This window comes from Trichoplusia ni, chromosome 16 (genome assembly GCF_003590095.1).
Source record: "Trichoplusia ni isolate ovarian cell line Hi5 chromosome 16, tn1, whole genome shotgun sequence".
NCBI classification, from domain to species: domain Eukaryota; kingdom Metazoa; phylum Arthropoda; class Insecta; order Lepidoptera; family Noctuidae; genus Trichoplusia; species Trichoplusia ni.
The window spans coordinates 879,894-906,197 of NC_039493.1; the positions used below are offsets into that span (position 1 = coordinate 879,894).

Sequence of the window (26,304 nt, forward strand, 5' to 3'; positions counted from 1 at the left end):
TTTATTCTGGGTTTTACATGATCACGATAAATAAATAAAAAAATGGCTCATCCAACACAAAGATTGAAATTATTGTAATCCTACCAATCCTTCTAATATTATAAACGCGACAGTTTGTATCTGTGCAGGTGTGGATTTTTGATCTTCTTTCGCGCTCAAACTACTGAACGGATGTAGAGGAAACTTGGCACACAGACAGTTTATAACCAAGATTAACACATAGGATAGTTTTTACCCCGATGATATCTACCCGTGGGATTTGCAGAAGGGCGGGGACGCGGGTAACAGCAAGTTATAATAAATTAAAATTAGCTTCAACTAGTCTGGTGTTTATTTACAAATTTTAACAAATACAAGCATATACTTTAAGTATATAATCTATGTTTTAAGAATACAGTTTGTAGATTTTCCTCAAGAGTAGATTGTATAATTATCATTAATTTGTAACTTGCCATGCAGGTTTCTGCAGATGCAGGTTTTAGTAGTTTAATGCCACTTGACACTGCACCTCGGTCAAACCGTTTGACTCAAACACGGAAAAGGTTTAATTCATTAGAATTAGATTTTTAGATTTCAATTATGACTTCTACTTTATATCTAACTACGAGAGTATAACTACATAAGTGAGTAAAATTCATGTTACTCACCTAAATGTCCACCAGATATCGTAGCACATGACGTTCAACCAGAAGAAGGCTGATAGTAGCGAGAAGTATATGATGAACGCTGAAAGTAAAATAATAACAATATTAATTTATAAAGTTCAAATCATGATTACCTATATAAGATTCCACAACTTTCAACTTTGTATGGTAGGGACTAGGCAACAGATAAATATATCTGACATATATAAAAACAAACAAAACTTGTCCTAAGTAAGAATTGAACCGACAACCTCTGGTGTAGCAGTCAAGGCCACTAGTCACTGGACCAACAGGTCAGTCCAAATGCATCCAAGAAGATTTAGACAACGTAACAACACATAGCACGCTCGGATTGAAACTCAAAATGTTTGGCATTGACATTCCTTTCCGTCACGTGACACAATTGACTTGTCGGTTACACATTACCAATCCTAGTTTTGGTCATGTAGGAAACTTGTTCCTGTTTGAAACCTGTGGTAAATTTTCAACTTTTGATGCTATATATTAATGAGGAAAAAAAACTATCGATCTGTATTTGCGATTTTTTAATATCTTGAATAGTTTTGGAAACTTACCAGATGTTGGATAACGGCATTTTAGTTATACCACGGTAGCATAAGAAGAAACTTTTGAACAAAAATGACTGTATGACATTTACGAGACAATGTTTCCTACTCGTTAAGAAAGTAAAGGGATAGGAAACGTTTAATTACAAAATGTCAGTGTTATTCAACGTCCAGAGAAGTCGAATATACGGCCTTCGTGAAGCGGATGTAATTACATCAGTTTAATTTGTTATTAATGGTAAACAGTTGAATATGAAATTACTCATATTTTGAGTGTGAAACTGTGTGCAGACGAATAAAGACGTTAGTGGATAGTTATAAAGATTGAATTTGTGAGGAAAAACTTTCACACAAATAAATAATATATTCACAATTATACTTACAAGGGTTACCCACACATTGCGCCGTTTGAATTTACTATACATGGATTGTTTAAAAAAAGTCATTTAGATGTTGACCATATGTTTTCAAAATACCTAAGTGGAATAAAATGCTAAAGGATTTATTTTTTAAGACTAAATAATTAATCAATAACTCCGGATATTAATGAAATTATCCTTTATATATCCAAGTTATAAAAACTATTTGTATTACTACAGATAATAAACCTATTAACAAAATACACTGATTAAATTATTAATTAAGTTTAGTGATACGGTAATGTTTTATTTACACTTGCCACTGGTCCAACATGCCTAGATTGTGTATCAATATAATTCTTGTACACAATAGAAAGTGTTTTCAAATCTGTTGATTATTCTTTAATCTATGTATATTAATACATAAAGCTATAGAGTTTGTTTTAACGCGCTAATCTCAGGAACTACTGGTCCAAAAATTAAAAAGATTTTTTGTGTTGAATAGACCATTCATCGAGGAAGGCTTTAGGCTATATACCATCACGCTGCGACTAATAGGAGCGAAGATACAATGGAAAATGTAAAAAAAAAATGGAAAATTATTCATCTTCGAGGGTTTCCGTTCAAAATTCCTAACTCATATCTTCTAACCACGCAAACGAAATCGCGGGCAATAGCTAGTATGAAAATATTCAGATTAAAAAATAATGACTCCCGCACAGGAATTGCGACACAAAATGCAGGCAAACAAAATTAATTAATGAAATTTAGGACTGTAAAACTCTCATTTCTTCGAGCTTCGAACCAAAAACCAAAACCATTAAAAGTTTTAATGAATACATACTGACTTCAAATTTTGCTCAAGAAACTCGTTATAATAAACCCAATTTGGCATTTATAATTATTAACATAAGGACTAAACTTGATTAGAGAGCAGAAAAATGCAAAGTTAGTTGCACTCCAGAAATTTCCACAGACAGTACTTAAAAACGAAGATAAACAACATGTTTAACAGGTTTTTTATTAACAGACTTAGTTTATTTTCGCTGTTTACGAATATTTAATGAATCGACTTGAAAATCACGACACCTCAAAAATATTTTATTATGACAATTAAAACGAGTGACGCAAATACTTTGTTATGTATACATAAACATACCGTATGTTTATTTCTCATCAAAAAATTGTTCTAAGAAAACATTAGTACGATGTTTTCTCATAATAATATAAAACATAGATTTTGTGTATCAAAAGTTTTCCGTTCAGAGCAAACCGAAGATTTTTATCTTGAAAAAAGGCACTGATCCATTGCATGTTTTATAGTTCAACTAGTAGTTTTCAACACCTTACAAATCAAGATAATGCGAAAAGAACAAAAATCGGGATAAAAATGATCCTATGTGATAATTTATTTGTGAACGTAATGTTGTCCAAAACAGTTCGGAAGTTTTTGAGTAACAGGGTAACGTTAACGTTTGTATGGGTTTATAATATTGGTAGGAATTTTAAACGTCAAGGGTATAAAATTTTTGTCCAGATCTTAAAATACTACTAATAGTACTACTTCGGTAGGTACTTTTTTTAAACTAACACAAAAGTTAATCTTTAATTTACGAAGACTGTTGTTCTTAAGACATGAGCGTGAAGAAATGGTTGTTTCTCGAAATAACTGACGACAAAGTACAGTTTGCGAGCAAAAATATTTTTCAAAATTATGTACTTACTTAATATCGTGCATTCCCTTTGTATGATTTCCTTCTTGAGAATCAGAATTTGCATGGTGGCAAAGAACAGAAAGCCAACAAAGAAGCTGAGGAGGTACGCCATCAGCACCATGCCGTGAAGGTTACGCAACTCTGGCAGGAAGGCGTAGACTGCCACGGTCAGGAGTATGAAGAAACACGAGATCAGCATGCCTGGAAAAGAGTATTTATTAGTTGCGAGAGAATTCTACCAGTACCAACTCCTGTGTCTCATAAGATGGAAAGTTATTGCAGTGTTTTGGGCACTTGATGTGGACCGAGCTTTTTAGTTTGATGTTTCGTCTTTCGTAATTAGTTTTATGGTATAAAGGTTTCATCGATATAATTAAAGAGACGAAATTGAGCTACAATAGCCATATTTATGTTACAACATTTAATAATAGTTCAAACCATAATTGGTTTTTTTTGTACATGTTTAAGTTAAGAACTGTTACATGTGTAATACACATTTTGTTGAACGGTGTTTTTATTATTAGTGGAACATGTCATCTTATAATATGATATGGCGCTTGCTAACACACAACTCAAAAGGTTAAACATAGAAACTAACGGCGTTTCTAACATGAGATGCCAAATAATAAAAGCTCTGATTGATTCGACGCATTTTTGCCAATATCATTAACTTTCACTTTATTGAATAGTTTTGGCGCTATATAAGGTATTGATATAATTATATTTATTTATCTAAAAAAAATGTAATTTTTTTTTTTCAGAATACATTATTTTATTTTTGGAATGTGCCACACAGACCTGTCACGACAAGAAATCCTGTATTTCGGAATTCAAATGTTTTCTCTTTTTTATGTTCTCAACCTAATAAGTAGCTACAATTTATCGAAAACGAGAGACACGAGGAATGTCATCAAAATATTGATTGTGTACTTATCGCTGATCGCCAACGCCAACGCATTAGAAGTAGAAAATGAATACTTACAGCTACTGCTCATGGCATAGTTATTATTATCAGGTTTGACTACGAAGCAGATGAGGGCGTTCAGTTGGGTTTCATTCTTTTCATTGACGAATGTGTCGATGCAGTACTTGTCAGGTCCGTAGATGAAGGCCGAAGGAATGTTTTCTGGAATGTCCACGTAGAGCTGGCCATCCTGCGAGGGGTATAAAAAACTTGATTATGGATGATTTGGTTAGAATAGCTGCTTGGATTGATGACTTTATAATTAATAGACACAGTAAAGGGATCCTGGCTAACATTAAGACCGGTTTCACAGAAGTAGGTATAGGACTCTAAGGGATTCTCAAACGAAGAGAGATGAACGTTTTTTCACTGTGACACAGTTTGGTCCTCTCTTGGTTAAGTACGGTGTTATAAGGATAGGTGTAAAACCAATCTGACGTCACGCTGGCCAACTGGTGCTTGATGACTTGACATTACGGAGACCATAGTATTTTTAGGTAGTGAGGGTAATAATCCTTTAGCACTAAATATTTTAGATAAAGTACTTATTCTTTTGGTATCGTTATCGATACTAAGACATGTAGTAAACAAAAAGAAAAAACAAAGTTCTGGTGTAAAGGTTGTTGCATTAAACAAATCCGGTCAACAGGCAAAGCCAAGTCCAAATCGCCTGCCTAAATAAAGACTACGATTAAAAACTCCGGTTGGGTCCGAAACTGGTCCGGGGACCCGATTAATAAGTAAATTATTATTTCACAAATCACAATATGATTCTGTTGACATTTCACATTTAATAATAAGTAATCTAGTCTCTGGCATTAGGTATCGTGATTGTTATTCCAATTTATGAATACTAAATTGAAAATGTAGAAATAACAATAAAATCTAGACACCTCGTTTGTTTGCATAAGTGTCTACACGAAATTCTTTCGTCGTTTTATTTCATTATTTAAAACGAAAAAACATAATAAAATTTGTGACTATGCCAATAACATCACATAGTTTAATACACTACTAAAGTTAAGGGCCTTTAAAGAAGTGGGTACTATTAAGGGGAAATACTGTAATGAGTCACAACTGACACATCCACGGCTACATAAATTGACGCTTGAAAGCTAAAAGCTTTGGAAGGACGACATTGAAGAACACTTCTTATTTTAAATGTACTTACAAAGAATGTGTTAAATCATGAAGTGGATAAAGTATTACTCAGATAACATGTATGTAATAGAAACGTGAGTCTGACAGGCGCTCGGTTTCGGATGGTACCTACATTCATCATCGACCTCATCATCGACCTAGCCTTTTCCCAACTATGTTGGGGTCGGCTACCAGTCCAACCGGTTTCAGCTGAGTACCAGTGTTTTACAAGGAGCGACTGCCATGATGAGGATGGTACCTACATTCTAGAAAAATATATTCTACTTTGGAGTAAAAAAGATCTTAAAATTTTTCATTGAAATATTTTCAACTGCGATATAACCAAAACGTCCGGTATCCTTAGAAGATTTATTTTCCAAAATCTACTTGTAAGCTTATCAAAATCAAAATTACTTTCTAATACCCACTCGTAAACATCCGATCTGTTATCTTATCCGTTCTGTCCATCCAATCTACATTCGGGACAAACTGCCTCAGGATCAATACATTCATTGACTCTTGAGCAACAATCCCAGAACCTTGGCAACACAACGCCGCATAGATAACGTCCATTAGATCAATCAACAAAAACAGTTTTCTTGTAAAACAATGGCTTTTTTTCTATCCGTTCAAGGGACAATGATTTCATTTCTAATAGGTGTTACAAGGAGGTTTCATTTGATTGGTTAAGAGATTTCATATCCGGGACCTTAGGTGCTGTTAGTAGTGAGAATCATCTTTTGGTAACACCAAAAGATGATTCTCGGCTTACGGCTTTTGTTTTAAGAACGAATTTTGTACATCATTGTTGTATTCACCAACTTACACTTTACCAAGTAGGTTTGATTACTTTCGTAGTGTGATTGTTTTTCTTGATCCAATTTCAATTTAATAATTAAGTAAGTGTGATAACTGTATTCAGCCAAGTTAAGTGACAATTCTACAATCGTAAACTCCAACAAACACTCAAATAAATGAAAATGACAGTATGCTTTGCTATCATGTCATCTCTATACTTCAGCGTTTTCTATGGACATTAAATAAGGGGGGATCGTCATTTCAAACAGAGATGCCGTTCTATGCTGTCGAATTGCGCTGTCATGTTCCACAACTATAATAATATTACTATAAGACGTGATGTTAAAACCCATGGTGTTTGTAAGACTTGCACTCCTATATTAACCTCGTGGTTTTTCCTTTTTCATCCATGCGAAAAATAAGAGGTTTGTAAAGTCACATTACACACTCACGTTATGAGTATTTCTGTCTCCTACAGGCTAAGAAGCAGAACAGAAACTTTACCAAAAAACGTTTTTTATTTTTAAAAACTAATCCCGCAGTAAAGAATGAAATCCTAGTGTCGCGGGGGCTTTCACAAACATTCAAGTCACTTGCACAAAGATACCCAGACTCAGAACAAGCACTCGTAAATATTACAAATGCTTGTCCAACGCGGGGATCAAACCTGTGACATGTCACGCTAGGTGCGTTTGGCGTTGTGACCCCAATCGCTCGGCTATCAAAATATCGGAATTCAAAGATTTTTACCACATGAGCAGAAAAACAGACTTTCAACGTTTTAACTGCCCATAGCAGATATAAATAAATAAATAAAGTTTATTATATCTCATATTGTTACAAAAGATATAACATAATTACTTATCAATGGAACAGACAACAATAAATAAAATACGCGGAAGTATTATCTGACGGGGATAAATATTAGTTCTACAAATGTCTGTAGGCATAGACATAATGATTCTTATTACACAGTGATAAGGTTTTTTTTCGCAATACATTGTTGCCTCTGGTATGTGGTCAGATGTAAGAATAAGTACATAACAATTACTAGAAATATTAAGTTACTAATGCGACAATATTTAATGCATTTGCATTTTTATACATCTACTATTAGAGATAGATATACCATAAGAATAATAGTTTCAAGCAATTCGAATGTTGAATTGAATAATAATAAAATAGTAGGTACCAAATCACATTTTATATTAAAGTTCTCAACAAGACCTCTGCACGTTGGACCTGTGTCCCCGTGCAAGCCTTAAAAAGGACCGGGTCTCTTCACATGAAGTGATCCCGTGACTGTAAAAAGATACAAATAATAATAAAATTATCAATCGTTTAGAAAAATCTAATAAAATCGGTAAAGTTTTAGTGGAATTAGTGAATCAGAGGATTACCAGACGATAAGGCTGCGACAACAAGACAACATAAGGTTCAAATTGAAACTATCTAGCTTTACTGGTTCATGAGATATCTCCTGGACTAGAAATACGAACAGACGAACAGAACGACAAACAGACAGCTGAACACATGGTCAGACAGACCGGAATCTTAGTAAAAGGGTTATTCATTCCATCTTTTTGCACGAAATCCTAAAAACCTCAGTTCTCGATACAAATAAAAATAATTGCCTAGTATTTGGATTTAAAGGTTATCATCCAAGGAGGAGGGCAAGACAAGGACAAGATTAAAATCCAAAAATCCTATATCATGACAGAAGGTCCAAAATACCTATACATATATTTTGTTGTTGTTGAAGATCTCACCGACATATACGTAGTATTGGAAACCGGTTTCTGTGATACAAGCAATCAGGTAAACATAAAGAGTACATTGCCGTAGGTTCAATTAAAGTCACGGTAAACATCTATCTTTACTTTAGGGTATATTTTGTCCAAAAGTTCACATTTTGTTTTGATATTTTTCCACAATGGCTCTGAGAAGCGAACTTGAGGTATTTTCTGAAAAAGTGCTTGTATACATAAATGTTGCAATCTAGATTGTAGTTCTTCATTGTATTCTGTCCGTTCTACGAATAGCTTTGAGACAGATCCTTAAAATTGGCAAAAAGAGGTGTAACACAATGATCCGATTTAAGACTTAAAATGGCAATTCCAGCCTAATACCGCAGAATCCAACTAATATTATAAACGCGAAAACTTTTAAGCATGTGTGGATGTTTGTTACTCTTTCACGCAAAAATTATTGAACAGATTAAAATGATATATTGTCCACAGATAGTTTATAACCTAGATTAACATTTTGGAAAGTTTTATTCAGATTGTATGCTCCCTTGGAATCATTATTAGCTGGCATCAGCTAGTAATTATATTTCACTTCAAAACTAGCATAGTTTTGCTCTTCTTGGATCGGACTCACCTTTCTCCATATAGTCGTTTCTGTTTCTTGTACACTTTAATATATTATGCGTATTTAAAATTCGAATAGATTTTGATGACGATTAACCTAGAAATTGCAAGTCGGTCTAAATAAATGCCAACAATTTGAAGGAATCATCATTCCCCTGCCCTTATCCCAATTATTTTATTTGGGGTCGACAGGAATATCAACGAATATTTTGGCTTTAAGAGAATTATGTACCTATCTGTTTTGATGTTATGGAAAAACATCGATGAGACCCTAATAAATAAGACATTGTTTTTATAAAGAAAACAATACAAGGAAATGTAGATTTAATGATCTTAAATAACACAGAAAACGAATAAAGCATAAACAGTTGTAGTTTTTACGTCGATGACTTAATCTGGAATTTCGATTATTTTCGTATTATAACCTTCAACAATGCTATTAGCTATTATAATACTTTACCAAAATGACCAAGGCGGTATTCCCTATAATTAAGAAGTGCTAATAAATGAGATCTCATTAATATCAAATTATATTTAGTAGGTACCAAATGTTTCTTAATAAGTTTATTCCATTGTAAGATATGTATTTATTAAAAAGTATCAATAATTTACTCTTAGCCGCTCCTAGACATAATAAAACTGATTTATAATCTTGTCATTTCAATTGTCTAACACAACTCGACCTTCGAAAGTTGACCAAGCAGGTTCATCGCCAAAAAAACAGGTTCTATTCAATCGGGGCGCGACCTCCAGTTTTAATAATAACCTGATCAAATGCACAAAGCGGAACTAAAAATGTACGTAAAAAGTTACGTTAAGTGATAAGTGATAAATGGTTTTGGATTCTATGTAATTGTTAGTCTCACCGTTCGCAGGCGAAAGAATCTGGAAGCCGGCAACGTTTGCAGCCTCCTTTCATTTCTCGCCCTGTCACAAGTTTGTTTTCCAATCATAAATGAAAGCTCCTTAGTAGCGTTCAGGCCTCTGGTTAGTTTATGCTCTTTCCATAATTCGGGGTTAAAAGGAATTTTAGTATCAACACATAGTCGCGCGCTTGTATTGTACATCTGTCCAAACGGGCAACACTTTCTGGCACATATTTCTGCAAGACACTCACATCCTCTTTCTTTGCCCTCTTGATCGATAAACACTTGACTGACATTGTATTTAACACCGTCGTATTCTCTATTTGTTAATTCCACACTCTGATTATACCTACACTTTAGGTCCAACGAAACCGTCTCTGATATGATCACGATAAAAATTGACAATAAAACCGATATCCCCATTCTTGGGCACATTTTGAACAACCGTTTCGGTCGACTGTCTGTTTTAAACTGCTACCAGCTACCAGCAGATTACTCAATACGGGATTTCCGTGATCGCACTCGCACCTTTGGTCGCTACAGCTGATTTTATTCAAATGAATTTACCTTTGATTTTTTATACATGAACTGGTTGGCGGACAAACGAGTTTGGTAATGATGTTTTGATTTCTTATAATCATTTTTAACATTAATGGTCAATACGGAATGTATTTTTAGAGTACCGTAGCCGACGGGTGTGTTAAAGAGGCTACTCCTCAGCTAGACCAGGCAGTAACATTTCTTCATGCGCCTACGCAGGTTGGATCGGTCTAATGTATTGAAATTAAAAGTCAGCCGTCACTTGTCGAAAAGGCTTGTCATTCGAATACATTTTGAGTGTTCAATACCAATATAATTATCTAGGTCATTTGGCGATGGATTTATTGTACCTATTTATCGCTAGATACCGGTAGGTAAATAGTAGAATAAGTTTATTTACTTAAATTGTCTGGTTTTTTTTTGCAAGATTGTGATTATTATTGATCGCCCATTGATGTTATATCCTTTGTTTCTTGGACTGCTAAACGGATGTACATAGTTGAGGAATCGTTAAATTCGTCTGAGCAAACGAAGTGCTTAACAAAAGAATTTCAATTATTATCTACTAAGTACTAATAAAAGTTCTATAGATTAGTTAGTTGTTTATACATATTCAGACGCGGGTTTTTTTTACTAATTGTAAGTTGTTTGTATGAGTTTTTCAGTTCAGTGTATTATAAGAGGTCAAAATTTATTTGAGCATCAAGCAGTTCAAATAGAAGAAGATAAGCCGAAAAATAAGGAAAAAGAGAAAATGACATAAAAGAAATAAAAACAATACCAATGAAAACACACGATAAAAAAACCCAAGAACCTATAGCAAATGTAGCAACATAATTAGTGATAATTATGAAACCTCCTCACGAAAGTTATTAAAATGACGTTATAACTGTTGTTATGATGATTATTTACATCATACAGACAATGTGATACGAATACTAGCTGACCCAGAAAACGTTGTTTTGCCTAATAAATTATTTCTAGTTGTAGGTGTTTTTTAATGCCATATTAAAAAAAAATCTTCCAAAAATATTTTTTTTTGTGTGTGCAACCCTTAACACTGGTATGAAAAATAGATGTTAGTCGACTCTCAGACCTACTGAATAAGCGTAATAATCGGTTAAGCCGTTTCGGAGGAGTACGGTAACTAACATCGTGACACGGAAATTTTATATATTAGAGAAGATTGAAGGTACGAGTATGTTTAGATTTCCTTTAGTTTGTGTTGTGTACATCCGCTTGTGGTAATCGCTCTGCTGTTCCGGGATTGCTATATTTTATAAAGCGATGTTGCTCCCGTTGCTTATCTTAAAAACTGCGCAACACGTTCTGATGCTGTTTATTGTTAATAGATAAACAAATTCAAGCATTTTTATGTTTAACTAGCTGTGGCTCTCAATTAGTCCAATTAGATACGATATAACATACATATACATATATAAGGTAGGAATTTTATAAAAAAAAATGATCAACCAGGATCACAAATCAGGATCGAATTTTGTTAAAACAGTGATAAATCTAGAAAGATATTTCCTGAAATTAAATGATGTGAACGGCAACTGTGATCGAAATTAAAATACTTGTAACGCTTAACGTTTTTATTAATCATTATATGATGTAACGGTTTACTTAAGCGTATCGGGGTAGCCCGACTAGTTTCGGACCCAGCCGGAGTCCTTAATCATGAGCAGACGCAGCGGGCGAGCGAGTCGAACTGACGTGTTACTTAACGTTTTATTTTGATAAAGATTAACAAAATTTTGTAAATGACACCTTCGAGGATAAACGATGTTCGAGAGAAAAAAATGTTGCCCTAAAAGTCGTCTCAGTGAGTCAACCTTCAAGGCATAATATTCTGTAGCAGCCTTTTTTACAACTTCTTATGGGACACAATTCCCTCTTACATAATCTTTGTAACGTAATTTTAACCGTTGACGCAGCGCACACGCAAACACGATAATTTCTCCCCATATTGGTAACATTTCTTTGCAAAATAAAGACGATAATCGTTACAAATATTTCAAATTAAACAAAGTTGCCCTTTTACATCAAGTAAAGATCTTAGGCAATAGCTTAAATATAAGTCCACACCATAACAAATATTGTTTGAGATCGTTTTTTTTGAAAGATTTTAAAAATATTGTCTCTATCTACGCGAAAAACGGTGTATAAAGTAACTCAGACTCAGACATCGGAAGCCATGTTAAAAATGACTAACGCGTGTAACAAGAATAAAATACTACTAACTATAATATTATTTATATAAAACGGAGATCATTAAAAAATAAAATGTTAAGGAAATATTGTAACAAATGTAGATAAAAAATAAAAGGTCCAAGAATACCTCCCTGAAGCATTCTTTACGATCACACGACAAGGATTTTATGTTTTGGCACTGCCGTGTTCGTTATTTCTATCATCAGTTAATTTACTGGGTGAACAGATGTTAAAATAGGATCAGTTGGGATTGTCGATGCCCTTGCCGGGATGCCAGATATAGCTTGTTTATGGGGTCCACATGAGAAACTGATTCCTTGACATCAAATATTAACGGCTCACAGACGTTTGGTTAATGTTACTGACCTGTTAAGGTCGCAAGTCACAACGTGTTAAGGAAATAACCAGTTTAAACCATACAAACGAACAGCTTTCTATCATTAATCAACTTTATCTTGCGGCCCGCTGCTAGACATAGGTCTCTCCCAAGTTTCGCTACAAGGCCCGGTTCTCTGTCTTCAGCGTCCAGTCCTAGCCTGCTACCTTTTTTAAATAACTTTCTATGCCAGATAATTTCCAAGACGCTGAAATTAAAAAAAAAAATAGCTCGACCGAATTTTATCAAACATCTCTAAGAAGACTCGCACATAATTCTTTTGAATACAAAACTAAATTGAATCGCTGTATCCGTTCGGGAGCTATGACGCCGCAGGCGTATGGATAACTAAGAAAGACTGCTGAGTTGATGATACTTGTGTTACACGAGGCTACATTTAAAAGTTAACTAATTCATTATTTCTTTGCAAACATAGGTGCAAGAAAGTTGTTACGCATTTTTAACAGAGCTACTTCGTAATAAGGGCCGCACGAGGGTTTCACAGATATTTACATGTACAAATTAAAGCAGACTTGACACAAGCATTAGAGGATCGCATATCATGCGTTTCCTATGCGGGGTTAGAACCCGCAGCTTGTCATGCCCCGATTCTGGGTGTCTTTGTGACTTGATGTTCGTGGAAAATGTATTGCGGGAGTCGTTGGAAAAACAGATTCACAATTTCATACTACGGTTCACCCAAATTATTGTTAATTTCATTTTCCATAGGCAGTAGCAGTATTTATGTTAGTTTTATGACTACTATTAATTATTATGAATATTAGTCATAATATTTTTAGGTACCTAATGTTCAGTTAAACGTTTTAAAGGAAAAATGACTTATGAGCATTTTTTTCCTATAAATTAATTGCGGCATTGTGTTTGGTTGATGTTTATTAATAAAATTAAGTATTATTAATTTTATTATTTTAATTTCTCATTTAACCACTAAATTTAAATTATTTAAATTTATACTCCGCCCGCTCTAAGTTGACCTATTTGACAGTCTACGTAACAAGAACGTGAAATGCGATTTTCATAAAAAAATGTGTCTGTAATTTTCTTAAGATAATTTATGATTTACTTCTAATTTTTAACAATAAGATGAATGAAAATTGACCCAATAGAAAACATGCGATGACTATCAGCCATAGTGATGGAGTCAAATTCTGTCGTTATGTATAGGTATTGTATGATTTTAATTTAATTGAAATATTAAAATTGCTTTCAAATGCAAGTATAAGATATTAAAAACAATCAGCGAAAGAAATTCCAAGGATTATGTTGCGAGACAAGTGTACCAATGTGCCGGGAACAAAACGTGTACCAACGTCCAAAAAGGCCCTGCGTGATTTAGATTTAGGCTCTAAATAACAACACACAGGCACATTTATTAAAACTTTTTTTCGACCTCTGTGTTTGCTCACCACTTCATGGACAATTTAACAACCAGTCAAAAAGATCAACTTAAGGCGGAGAGAGTGTTATAACGTAGTTTATTACATTTAATATTTTTATGTATTTAAAATCTATTAATTTTACTCCTTCAAGCTTTTATTGGTCATATTCGTATTGTTACATACACTTTATAGATAGGGTCAGTATGCCAGAACAAGCAATTAATAAAAACAGTTAAAAATCACCACTTGTTATCTCTTTTCGAACTCAAAAAGTACAAAGCCCCTCCCTAGTAGACCTCACTACACGTTAGGTTACAAATCCGAAAAAAAAAACACTCAAGAAAAAAAAATGTAATGAAACATTTCGTCTCACCGATCTCAAATGATAAGTATCAATGGCAGGCTCCAATGGTATTCTACTTTCGTTCTTTTCGATCGTACAATTCATTTTCCCGATCAAAAAATGCATATCGTCCGTCGCATTGAACCCTTCAAGCAACTTGTGTTCCTTCCAAACTGGTGGATTAAACCCGTCTGGTGTCGGCACGCACTTCCTTTCCTCCAACACGTATCCGTAGCCCATAGGACAGCATTTTCTTGCACACACTTTCTTTTTGCACTCACAATCATCTTTATCACTATTAGTAAACGCACTTGTATTAAGATCAAAATTATTATGATCTTTTTTTATAACACTGTGATCTTCGTCGCAGAGTGATGTAGTACTTGTTATCATAACAAGTATTATAAGGAAGGATTGCATTTTGTCGGCTGAGGCTTCTTGGTACGCTCGCTGCGCACGCGCGTCTCGCGGTGACTGTTAATTTAATATTACTCAATGAGGGAATTCCGTTACGGCGCGCACTTTAACCGAACTCGTACAGGTTAATTGTAATAACTGAGGTCTTTGAGAACTTTATGTGAGTGTATATATATTATATACAGTAGATATTTGACAGTTATTTCTTTAAATAACCCAAATTATAATATAATTATACAATTGATAATATCCCAAAAAGTTAATAACGGCATAATACACTTATTGGAATTTGATTATTTATTAGTGAAGTGCTACGTGTTTTAATAAAAGTAAAAATTAAAGTGTGAATGATACATAAGACCCCCAAAAGGCTATGGATGCCATATATGTGGATCCCGTATTATTACGTCACTTGTTTGCAAAACAAACGCTAATGAAATGTTCAAAACATCGACTGACAACAGGAAAGTGACCCAACCCTAAATAATGAGTAGATTGTTAGTTACGTGATCATTATTTTTCTGACCATTATTAACTAACCACCTATATTGGTTAATTAACAGTTTTTTTAGTATCAATCCTACTAAGATTATAAACGCGAAAGTTTTTATGTTTTTATGGATTCATGTTACTCTTTCACGCAAAACCACTGAACGGATTTAGACGAAACATATACGGATAGTTTATAACCTGGATTAAACATACAATAGTTTTTTTCCCGATTGTACATGCCCTTGGAATCGTTTTCGACATGTAGCAGGTGGAGCCGCGGGCAACAGCTAGTATTTCATACTTCATAATAGTCAAATACCCTTTTATATTTAAGGAAAATGTGGCATTATTGTTGGATATTTGACTCAAAATAAATGATGCTAACTGTAACATTATTTACATGCATATCGCTTTTCCTTATATTATATTTTGTATAATATTAGATAAGCGTAATTACTTCATTTAAATATTCTTTTGGTAATTTTAATACGCCGCAAAATTCTCCCTATTTATGATAATTAACAATTAATTATTTTATTATTCGCATCTTTATGGGTGAAGGAGTTTAGTTAAAACTGAACTAAAAATGGGTTAGTTATTCCCGTAAACTTTATAATTTGGGTTAATTGTGCCACGCCTCAAGTATTCTAAACAAAGATTCTGTGTAGTTTTGAAAATAAATCGAAATATATTTTATGGAGGTGTTTGTATTCATTTCGCTAGAGATATAAATTTTACATTGCTTGCCTACTGCGACCTATATTTTATATTGCATCCACAAGAAAATAGATTAGCTGTCCAATATTTTTATTTTTAAATTTTTGTACAAGATGTGCAAATTTGATTAAAATTGGGATTAATCGGGAAATTAGAGGAGTACATGGCGGACAAAGAACGTGATACGTCACTATATGTATTGTAAAAAAAATCAATTTAGTTTTTTTTCTTTTTAAATGTTATCAGGATCTTATTTTATTATGGCTTTGCAATCTATGCAATAATGATTATATTCTCCTTCAACGCTGTACTGGCTGTTGAACTTGTATTCGTGTAAACAGGTTCTGTTCACACAGGTACGTACAACTACATAAAATTGTTTTTGCGCTTCATCTTCAATACACAATGCACGTCAATCAAGATTTTTTGCTAATATCATATTTTTAACGAATAACAGTTCGAAGCGGTCACTTTGTACGTACAGTTAAAATTAATTAATTAAAACGCATCAATTTAAACGGATAATATTATACGTACTTTGTTTAATTACAACCCTTGTAGGTAGGGTTGTAATACTCGAAAAATAGAAAATCGAACGTCAAAAATTTTTATAAGAAAAAAAATCCCTGTCAGACAGTTGTTGACGTCTCGCGCTTTTATATTTAGAACATGGTTATTAATAAAAACACGACACAAGAGGATCGCGCCCTTTTTCACTGTATTAACTATTTTTTTATAATATTCGGCACACGCGTCAGTTCCTCTCAAGATTTAAACAGATACTGGCCGCAAATTCATTGGACGTGAAAGTAAATTAAAAAGTAATGTGTTATTTTTTATTAGTGAATAGGGAGTAAAAAAAATTTATGATAATTTCGTAGGGGATTAACAAAATGAGGTTAGCACGACACTTACGTTATTATGCGAGTATCGTTGTAGTTAGGATGTAACGAAGCGTAAAGTCTAAAGTACAATTACAAGGACTCCTTGCTTGACATGTACGGTTATTATTTTAAACATAGAGTCAATCATTTCCGAAATGTCAACTGCCTGATTCTGATTAATTTTTCACTAAACTCTAGATTTAAATCATCATTGCTTAACTGTAAAATAATCTGTTCTCTTTTTGAAAGGTAGAAATATATGGCGCAACTAACGAATTTATTTAAAACAAAATCGGTTTTTTTCAAAATTACACTAAGATCCACCATTCTCCAGCTTCTTTAGAGAAAAACAACCTACATCTTAGCGTGTCTTCCGAAGCTCGGAGAAGTTACTTAACCCGAGTCTTCCTTAATTCAAGGTGAAGACATTTTTTTGGATAACAAGCCTTAAATTATCCGTCGCACCCTGAGCTGTCGACCTTCAATCTGTCTGTGTTAACACTCCTAGCTATTAATCACGGTATAACCAAACTTTATGGCATTGTGTCCGCTTTCCCACTGATGTTTTACGAGCGTTGACGTCAACGTCGCGTCAACGCAGCATTGACGCCGCACAGACGTTTGAAAGACGCTCGTAAAACGCCAGCGGGATAGCGGCCTAAAAGCACGTAAAATTCCCGTATAATACTATAATTTTCGTTTATGTACATATACCATTACGTCCATAATTATTTGATAACGGTTTACTTACGAGTATTTATTGAGATCGCACGACTAGTTTCGGAGACAACAAGGAATAAGGAGAAATAAGAAGTGACTTGCGTGCCCGCTGGTTCATAATGTAATGATTAGATAAGGGCTTTGGTTGGGTCTGAAACTAGTCGGGCTTGTCGTCGAAGTAACTTAGAAGTAATTGTTTGCATATCATGGTAGAATTGCTATTTTATCTTTAGTCATTACGTAAAGCCTAGTCATTTGAGGTTAAAGTAATGTATGGTTAGGTCTGTTTATTTTGTTTGAGCATAATCGCTGACGAATTACTCAAATGCAATTAAGCTGACAAGTCAAGGTCCCGTCATGGGTCACCATTCTAAAAGAAATGTTAATGATGTGTGACTATACAATTAGGGTCTTCGATTTTACAGTTCATATCTTCTAGTTAACTATACACACCACTTTCTTTTCTCGATCATGTTTTGGCCAATCCATCTACGTCCAAAAAAAATCTATATTTTTTGTGTGGTGTTGACGCTATCGTTTGCTTTCACCTCTTAATGAAGAATAGGGGAATAACCCGCAAAGAAACTGTATTTAAACTCATCTTGATAGTCGAAAATAAAACTGAATGTAAACAGTTTAGCCTGCTGAGTACGTAAAATATCAGCTGTCAGATAAAAAAACGAAAAACGTAAGTGGGACGACCGGTACGCTCCGTCTGCACGGCAAACATTTGTATGATTCACAAATGTTTGTAAGTTGGTCTTGGTGCCAAATATATGTGGATGGGTGTTAGTACCTACTACTACTACTTTTTTTAAAAGTAATCAATAAATTTATAAATGCGTCGGTGCATTCATTTGCTCTAATATCAGGCTTATACGTCCCAATGACGACCTTCGTGGTCGAGTGGCGTACGCACCGGTTTCAAGGTGTCGCTAGCTCTGAGGTCTCGGGTTCGATCCCCGGTCGAGTCAATGTATTCACATTTCTTCAATGTCTACAATGTCTCGGGTCTGGGTGTTTGTGGTACCGTCATGTATCTGAATTCCATAACACAAGTGCTTTAGCAACTTACTTTGGGTTCAGAACAATGTATGTGATGTTGTCCGCATTTATTTATTTAATGCTGGGCGCATTTGGGTCTATTTCCATATAAGGAAGGTTTGAGCATTGACAACAGCATTACGGGTTAACAAATTAAAGTTGCTTTACTGTATATTGCTATACTATATGCTCTTTTATTGTAATTTTATGAATTACAATATTGATTGCCAAGTATATCAGACAGTCAAGTTTCATACCTGTCCACATTTCGTCATTATGTAAAGCAACACAACGTTATAAGTTATCTCAGTACGATGATTAATATATCGTTATGTTTCATGACAATGAGGCTCTAGTTACTTTAAAATTAATTCCACGTTAGCTCGGCAAGTGTATTCGTGAGATTCATTCACATATAAACAACTTCTAGCGTCTTAACCTTGGTACTTTTTGTATTCCTAAATTGCGTGCTTAAAATAAAGATACGAGAATGGAATAAGTAAAACAATGCAACTTTATACCTAACGTCTTTTTTTAAGGTATGGGTAAGTATGTAAGTTTTACAGATCAGGGTCTTTCCGCCATTTAATTGCCGATGAATTATTGAAAAAGAATTTACATTTTACTATTTGTATTCACATCATTTTGCCAATAGAATAACTGGAAATTCAGTACGGAGCGGAAAACCTACTGTCAAATGTACATGCACAAAGCAAAAGAAGCATTTATGGCGTTCACCCGGGAAATCGCGCGCAATGCAACTGTCATTATGACCTTTATCACAACATTTAAAAGAAACAGCCTTACCGTCAACAAGTAGCGATCTTTAGCTCGATTCATAACTTTCATTTCTTTGTCTTTCAAACATTTAATAAAACCACTGATCACTTTATATTTCTCTATGACATTGGCTCCACAAACTGGCTTTCCTCGATTTTCGTATAAAGGTGGGTCAAATACACCAGGGTGCTGGAGACATCGTCTTTTAATATAATTGTAGGCTTTGCCAAGGGGACAACATTTTCTGATAACATCCCTTTTCTCATTCTCACTTTGCTGGACCAGTCCCGTTTTTAGTTCAACAGAATAATTTTCAGTTGTCTGTTCAATTTGCGGTTCTTGAACGGATATATTTTCTCTAGCTTCCACTGAAAGTCTTCTCATGCACAATATCGTTAATATGGCAAAAGTTATTCGCCTCATATTAATTAAAATTTGATTCTAACTAGGGTACAATCTCTTTAGACTACTGTAGAGTTTGATTCAACATCAATGCTTTGGATGTATCCTTAACTTTTTACTGTGCGATATAGCCCTTCAAATATTGAGATCATCGCATATCTATCCAAAAATATTGAAATTAAACACAAAATTAAACTAAAGAAAATCCCTATCACGAAACCGAAAACAATCGTTATCACTGTATGAGTAACACATTAAAAACAAACTAAATTCGTAAACAGAACGTGTACGATAGGCCTACAATAGCACTCTGTTACCGCACACTTTGCGGCAGTCTACTTATATCCAAATTCTAATAGAAACTGAAAGAGCGAAATTCACGTTAGCCTAACAAATTACGAGTCTGCCATCGAAAACACATTATCGGCTGGGGAATTTAAAATATAATCATTTCCCACCACGCTAGGTTGACCACGAAGATCTGACATATAAAATAAAGATAAAGCACTATTTAAATATGGATGATAAGTGGGCAAAATAAATATAAATTCATATATATATTCCGTCAGATCATCCAAAACATAAAATTTACGTGTATTTTTGCCCTCATCTGAAAATTAAACATTGATAAAGATAAGCTTCAAAGTTTACAGAATGGTCTATAATGATACTATACACAGAACATAGATCAAGTAAGCAAAAATTATTTTTGATCAATTTATATATGGGGTAGAAAATAAAATAAATACGTATCCGTTATTTAATTCGTCTGTCCGTTAGTATTGTTCATTACAATACCTAACGGCTTTCATTCCGGGTATATTTATCAAAAATAGAACTAGTTTTAGGCGCAAAAAAAAGATGTCGATGCGAGGTCAATAGCTTTTTACAAAACTCTCCCTTCTTAGACATGAACAGAATTGAAAGAAGGAAGGGCTTTTTCCCTGCAGTAAGCCTCTTATGGCTAAAAATTGAAGTAATAATAAAGACTACCTGTTTAGCATTGAACTTCGTCAATGTCCCTATTTTTGCTTTGTTTTTTTGGACTTTTCGTACGGCTGACGTACAAACTGTGTACATCTGAGTAGTGGGAATTTCACGATTTTCTTCATAAAGATATCGCTCGTCTTTGTTACAATTAACCGATACAATTCTTAAAGTTTTTATTCGGATTTGTTTTCGAACACTTTCAAAACATTTACCAGATCTATGGACTCAATACGAGCAGATATCTATGAATCAACAACATCTGCCGTGATTTGTCAATGAAAGCAACATGTGTTGGGATTTTGTCATGTATCCTTTATCATTCAATGAACAAAAAACATTTAATTAATTCATCCGAAGACTAATTAGGAGAAACTTTCAGTTAAACGGAATAAAGTCAGAGAATAGCACTTATAGTTTTTTATCGTGAACTTTTTTGTCAGTCATAGTGTGAATGCATTAGTCCATTTTTTCACATTCCGAAAAAGAATGGAAATATATTTCAGACTTGTACATTTTTTTTTCTATCATTCCTTAGTTTTTCACCAGAAGTGTGCTTCCCACGGATCCAATCATCTTTCCTTAAATTCTTTGTTTAGATATTCGTCTTAATTATGACTGAGTTATTATCTCTTTTCAAGCCTTTTTTTGTTTAGTTCTTTGATCTCCGTCGTCTCGACTACTTGATTAATAGCCTCATCACGCAGACGATTATATGTATATCAAACCTACGTCACAGCCATATAATAATATTTGTTCCAGCTGCATCTCTTAAAAACAGGATTAGTTAAAAAAGACACCGACAGAGAACTGAGTTGAGTAAGTATTACTAAATTCAGATGAATTGTATTACTATAATTGTCACATTGGATTTTTTCTCCATATGAAGTTAAAAAAAACATCAGTGACAGCATATATTTTCAAATCATTTAATTCTACCTAATGCCTTATAAGATTTGACTGTTTTAACATAACTCCACAGCGAAATAATTATTATTGAAGTAAAGTAGAAAAGAATGTCAACTACAAAGAAATACTGCTCGCTATCTATGTTATATCATAACCACGCGGATGCATACGCCGGCAACAGCTGGTTTGAATACAAATATTGATACAAGGACATGCTAAGTACATTGACCATCTCGTGATAGCCGTTTTTGGTATTGTATAACCGGTTGTGGTAATGTCATGTGGTCTCCTTACTGATTGTGGTACCGTTAGTGTCGACTAGCTACGTATCAATCCCTCCCTCTTGGAATCAGTTAGGCACAAAGTATACTTAATGGTTGAGTAAATCTTCAGAGGGGAGAGCTCTAACGTACATAGCAAGGTACTTCATAATGACAAAATGTGAGGTCCAAATACGTAGGAACCATCAGGCAAATAGGTTAAGGTTGGTACCGTCTAAAGAAAATCCAGTAATTTTACAGAAACCTAAAGGATTTTTCACACATTTAAAACTATATTCAAAGACAGACCAAAATTTTGCTCCTACTGGTAATTAGCAATAAAAATAGATGAACCGTATTTTTTCACGTTTGAACAATGTCAATATAATATAATTTAAAAGGCTATTGAATATTTTGTTTCTATTTTTATGCAAGTTGAAGTCTCGGTCGTGGTCACGGCCGTAGCAGCTGATAGCAAAAAATACAAACTGTTATCCGGTAAAGAAGCCGCCGTAAAAAAAACATAATAGAAAAACACATACTAAATAAATAGTATAAAGTTTGAAAAGTAAAGTTGTCCAATATTTTAATTGACGCTGTCATATTAATAATGCTAAGTTCACTACATCAATGTATTTTGTTGTGGAAGGAAACTACTTAAAATTTACTTCCAGCTAAGCAAGGGTTTTTTATATATATAAAAAGGATGAGAGGATATTCCTCGTTATTTTAGAGAGGAAAGCGGGAAATATACGATTACTAGCTGTTGCCCGCGACTTCGTCCCCGTGGTTAGAAGATATAAGTTATGATTTATACCTGCCCTGTGTTTTTTTACATTTTCCATTGTATCCTCGCTCCTATTAGTCACAGCGTGATGGTTTAGCCTTCCTCGATGAACGGTCTATTCAACACAAAACGAATTTTTCAATTTGGACCAGTAGTTCCTGAGATTAGCGCGTTCAAACAAACAAACAAACTCTTCAGCTTTATATATTATTAGAGATTATAGATTATCAAGAATCAAGCCAAAAGTGCTACTTCAGTTTATACAAAAATCATAAAAAATGAAGATGAAGGACGACCTCTATAGACTCTAGACAATGTTTAAAAGTTAAACTAGTTCTTGACAATGTATCTACTTATTATAGGGTATAATGAAGTAGTTTGTTATTGTAAGACTACATGAATATTTAATGATATAATCGTAATAATCTGCAATCTATATGCATTGGCAATTCTGATCTGCGCAAGAGCAGACATAAGTAGGAACGTAATAACGTGAAGAAGTTTATTATTAATATGAGCAAGTCGTGAGCAGCGCCATCTAGTATGGATTAAAAGTCTTATTCATTGCAAGGGATTTTACCGAGTGGACTGAATTCTCAAGTGTATGGTAATTAAATAGGTTTTTCACTATATATGAGTCAGACTAAATATTATGAATAAAGGGAGGCTTATTCTTAGCAGTAGGTAATTCAAAGCTGATGATGATATGTATATAGTTTAAAAATACAGTTCTGTGAGTTTTTCAGCTCTCTAACAAAATATAGGACTGAAATTTTGAGAATCAAACGGACATATATAGGCGAATAGTCATTCAGCGGAGTCTTAAAAATTGGCTCCTGGTCACACTGTTTGACTTTGGACCTCAAAAATGTAATAACACTAGCTAACCAGTTATAAGTTTACCGCTAAAATGAGTAGCTACTCTCAAAGCCTCTGATAATCACAAATAACGTGATTATCTATTAGTAAAAGAATTTAAATATCGGTTTAGCAGTTACTGAGACTACCCCCTACAGCTACAACGTCACAAACTTCACCTTAATATCATGTGAGACCAAAGCTGTCGATCTGGGTCCTCAACTCACCGGTACCGAGTCTAAAAATAGATTACTAGTTATAATTACTCATAAATAATTCCTCTAGTCAAATACTTGACGTATTTTCCCGCATTAAAGTTAACCTACGTCATATTTGGGCCAACAGTGATTGGCTTCCAACGAATAAAAAAATCTATAATATTTTATTGCACCGAGAATATGTTTGTAGGTAAATGATTAGTGCTTTATTAATAACGGCATTATTAGAGTATACAAATAATTTACTTGTGTACTACTTTTTTCCGTACTTAGACTGACTTTTACTGCCGGTTTTACTTATCTACCTGACGTAGTATCGTACACCATTCAATTTAGTGTCAAAACTCGACTTTTGGTAAATATCTTAGGTATAATAGCTCAAAAAAGTCTAGTTTATTTTATTTACTCAACCGTTACCGTTAAAATTAGCTACATCCAAACGCCGCCTTAAAAAGTATAAAGAAATCTCTTTCTGGAAAAACATTGCTAAAACATTTTTGCAGGCGCAAATATACATTCTTATTAACATATTCGAGTATTTTCCTCAAAGAATATTTACCCATTGCACGCATTCGTATGGAAATGAGGAAGGTTTGTGATATTAAAAATAAGAAAAGATTTTGTTTTTTTTTTTGTAAAATGAGTTAATGATAACTGAATGTTACCCTACTGAAAATTAATGTAGTCTATTCAGTTAATTACTAAATGGATTAAACTGTTTAAAAACCTACACAAAGTTTATAACTTTGTGTTGCCTAACACCAGGCACTAAACAGCACTTAATTACGTTGTCACGTGAAACTTTAATTATACCTAGTTGTTTATATATTATCTTTTATCTTTTAGGCTGTAAGTCTTCCACAGTATAATAAATAAATTAATTAATAATGCCTAATTACGAATAAATCCGGGGATCTTCAGCCACCTTTTAGAGGATATTGTAGTTTTTTAACGACTGCGCTAATTAGTTTAATCCTTCTGTCGCGGAGGGTTTTAAAAGCACTCAACATTCACGTACACAAAGACGTCCAGACTCAGAACAAGCATCAGTGCTTGTCCTACGCGGGGATCGAACCCGCGACATGTCACGCTCAGAGGGTTTGGCGTGGTCACATCAACCACTCGGCTATCCGACCAATAGCGAGAGCGTGCCACAGCATAGAGCCATAGAGTGTCATCTCTCTTCCACAACTGCAATATGTTTTTTTATAGATCAATTAACTTAAAAAGAAGATCCTTAATTCGCTTGTTTTTTTTGTTCGTTACCACAACACTTCGGATTTTAGGAATTCTGCTTATTGTTTTATAAAAAATTTATCAATTTTAGCTGAGTAGTTTTTATTTGAAAGCAGTTATATGTTTTTGTTGTTAAAACAATATTACTTATATTATAATATACACGCAAAAATGTGTACATTATAATTTTATTGTTGACTAAATAGACGTGTAACAATGTCACACAGATTGAACGATCAACAATCGATTTCTAAAAAGAGAATCAAAATTTACATAAAACTTTTGTTTTCGGATTTCATATTTTATCTTTAAACTTTTTTTAACGTTAAACGCAAAGGGTTGCATTTATACTATTAAATAGAAGCATCTAATATATAAAATTCCCGTGTCACGATGTTAGTTACCGTACCTACTCCTCCGAAACGGTTCGACCGATTATTATGAAATATTGTATACTTATTGAGTAGGTCTGAGAATAGAACAACATCTATTTTTCATACCCCTAAGTGACAAGGGTTGCCCACACTAAAAAATATTTTTTTATTGTATGTACGAAATTGTTTGTATTATTTTTTAATGTGGCATTAAAAATACATACAACTAGAAAAAAAAAAATCGGCAAAACAACGTTTGCTGGGTCAGCTAGTCTAATATATAAAATTCCCGTGTCACGATGTTAGTTACCGTACTCCTCCGAAACGGTTCGACCGATTTTTATGAAATTTTGTATACAAACTGAGTAGGTCTGAGAATAGAACAACATCTATTTTTCATACCCCTAAGTGACAAGGGTTGCCCACACAAATTTTTTTTTTTATTGTATGGACGAAATTGTTAGTATTTTTTTTTAATGTGGCATTAAAAAAACAAACAACTAGAAAAAAAAAATTCGGCAAAACAACGTTTGCTGGGTCAGCTAGTAATACTATAAATATACAAAGCTTGCACTTGTAATGCTTGCCTGTTAATGGGGAATATGCATGATTTTTTTTTTATTTTTTATATGTTTCTACTAGTTATTACATTACCAAACATACAAATATCACGTCCAAAATATAAACTATTATGCAAAAAATTAAATATTAAAATCGCGATCAATTTAAACGCGGCCATTTTGGCGCGCTTGCTCGTGACGTCACCATTACACGAGTTCGATGTCAACAGCAAAGTGATTGGTTTACAAAATTACCAAAAAATAAATAAAGTGAGTGAATATCGACTTAATTACCATGGAAAAGCACAAAAAACCATATTATAAATATTGTGTCGTTCCTATGTGTCCAAATAACATCA

At 33.8% G+C, this 26,304-nt stretch overlaps 1 protein-coding gene across 9 annotated transcripts in view; it reads right to left on the reverse strand.

Moving 5' to 3' along the window:
- The window catches only part of LOC113501767 (probable G-protein coupled receptor Mth-like 3), a 53,945-nt gene that overhangs the window by 4,146 nt on the left and 23,495 nt on the right, over positions 1-26,304 (reverse strand). For 3 of the 9 annotated variants that reach the window (XM_026883005.1, XM_026882998.1, XM_026883000.1), the window contains exons 2-4: positions 4,267-4,438; positions 3,294-3,485; positions 648-726 (exon numbers count right to left, since the gene is read on the reverse strand). In XM_026883005.1, the coding sequence (XP_026738806.1) occupies positions 648-726; positions 3,294-3,485; positions 4,267-4,438 (443 nt within the window). Of the gene's footprint in view, positions 1-647; positions 727-3,293; positions 3,486-4,266; positions 4,439-9,424; positions 10,340-14,330; positions 15,300-19,381; positions 20,285-26,304 lie in introns of those variants that run through there. The other 6 variants (XM_026883001.1, XM_026882999.1, XM_026883004.1 and 3 more) reach the window with 5 other exon arrangements.